Genomic DNA, 1,628 nt, shown 5'->3' with positions numbered 1-1,628 from the left:
AATTCCCTCAGTACTCTAGGGTGGAGATCATCCGGACCAGCTGATTTGAATACATCCAGTCCCTCCAGAAGTTCCCTAACTAGTTTCTCACTAACCCTTGGCCTAGGTGCGCCTCCCCTGGGGCCTAAAGGGGGCTCAGAGGTGGGGTGGCTGTTCCGGTCCCTGCTCAGGAAAATGGAGGCAGAGAAGTTGTTAAATAGGTTAGCTTTGTCGTCTGGTGTGATGACCAAATTTCCTAGCATGTCATTACCCAGAACCTTCTTTTTGCCCCCTATGTATTTAAAAAAGGACTTCTTGTTGTCCTTGATCTGGGAAGCTAGTCCCAATTCCATCTCCGCCTTGGCCTTCCTGACCGCCCCCCTGCATCACCGAGCAACTGCAGTATAATCCTCCCTGGTGATGGCCCCTCCCCTCCATTGGGTGTGCACCTCCCTTTTAGCTAGGAGACATTCCTGGATGCTTTTGGTGAGCCATGGGGACTTTTGCACCCTTCTGCCCCCTTTGGTCCGTGTTGGGATTACCTCCCTTTGGGCTTGGAGGATCGTCTCTTTAAGGAGCGACCACTCTTCTTGGACACCTGGCTCCCCTCCCCTCTGGAACCTCAGTGCTTCCCCGACTATTCTCCTTAGCTCATTGAAGTCCGCCCTCTTGAAATGTAGGGCTGCTGCCTTGCTGGAGGCCTTTGTCACCTTGTGCTGGATGGTGAATTCCAGCAGGCGATGAACACTGTCGCCCAGGTGGTCGAGCATCCTCAGCCCCCTCACCAGGTCGTCAGTCGTGGCTAGCACTAGGTCCAACAAGGCGTCTCCCCTGGTGGGGCTGTGCACCTCCTGGGTTAAATGGAGGTCCTGCATTTGGGCTAGGAGCCTGACTGAGCGGTCAGACCTGGCTGACTGCTCTTCCCAGCAGAATTAATATGTTCTGTATCACAGTGATTTGAATTGCTGTCATTTTCCTTGTTCAATTTCTATTTTGATCTAGCAGTGTGATATATGTAACTGAATGTGCTAAATTTTTCATATCAGCTTCACATGCAGTTCTTCTGAACTACATATTTTGTGTTTATTTGATTTAATAAAAGGATTAATAAAGTTCCCATTACTTTTTTTTTTCTTTCTAAAGGAAAATCAACTTTATTATGATCCAACCACTGGCATTTATTATTATTGTGATGTAGAAAGTGGTCGCTACCAATTCCATTCACGAGTGGATCTGCAGTCTTACCAGGCCTCAACAACTCAACAGACTAAGGATAGAAAAGGGAAAAAGAAAAGAAAAGATCCAGATTCTATTGTATCAAACGAATATAAGGTAACTTTTCCACATTTGAAAAGAAATTACCAATGCAGAAATTATTTTTTTCATGTGAAGTTTGTGGGTTTCTTTCTGAAAGATTGATATGTGTCTAAGTTAAACATTGGATCACTAACTGGGAATTACATATTGAAAATAAAATGTTAATTTTTTTATTAAAGGATTGAATGAGGAACTTTAGGTTAGGACTCCTTTTTTTCCCCCTTCAATATAAAGAGTTGTATGTAGTTTCATAGTAGCTAGAGTCGGAAGGGACCTAGGAAGATCATCTAGTCCGACCCCCTGCCTTGGCAGGAAAGAGCACCGGGGTCAGA

At 45.3% G+C, this 1,628-nt stretch overlaps 1 protein-coding gene across 2 annotated transcripts in view; it reads left to right on the top strand.

Moving 5' to 3' along the window:
• AGGF1 (angiogenic factor with G-patch and FHA domains 1) overlaps positions 1 to 1,628 on the top strand; it is a 39,313-nt gene that overhangs the window by 8,363 nt on the left and 29,322 nt on the right. For both annotated transcript variants that reach the window (XM_019532210.1, XM_019532211.1), the window contains exon 5: positions 1,123 to 1,311. In XM_019532210.1, coding sequence (XP_019387755.1) covers positions 1,123 to 1,311 — 189 coding nt within the window. The remainder of the gene's footprint in view (positions 1 to 1,122; positions 1,312 to 1,628) is intronic.

The sequence above is a fragment of the Crocodylus porosus genome, unplaced genomic scaffold (assembly GCF_001723895.1).
Source record: "Crocodylus porosus isolate Cpor-Errol unplaced genomic scaffold, CroPor_comp1, whole genome shotgun sequence".
NCBI lineage: Eukaryota > Metazoa > Chordata > Crocodylia > Crocodylidae > Crocodylus > Crocodylus porosus.
The sequence above is the reverse complement of the archived record's forward strand: the minus strand, read 5'-3'. Positions and strand labels throughout refer to the sequence as shown.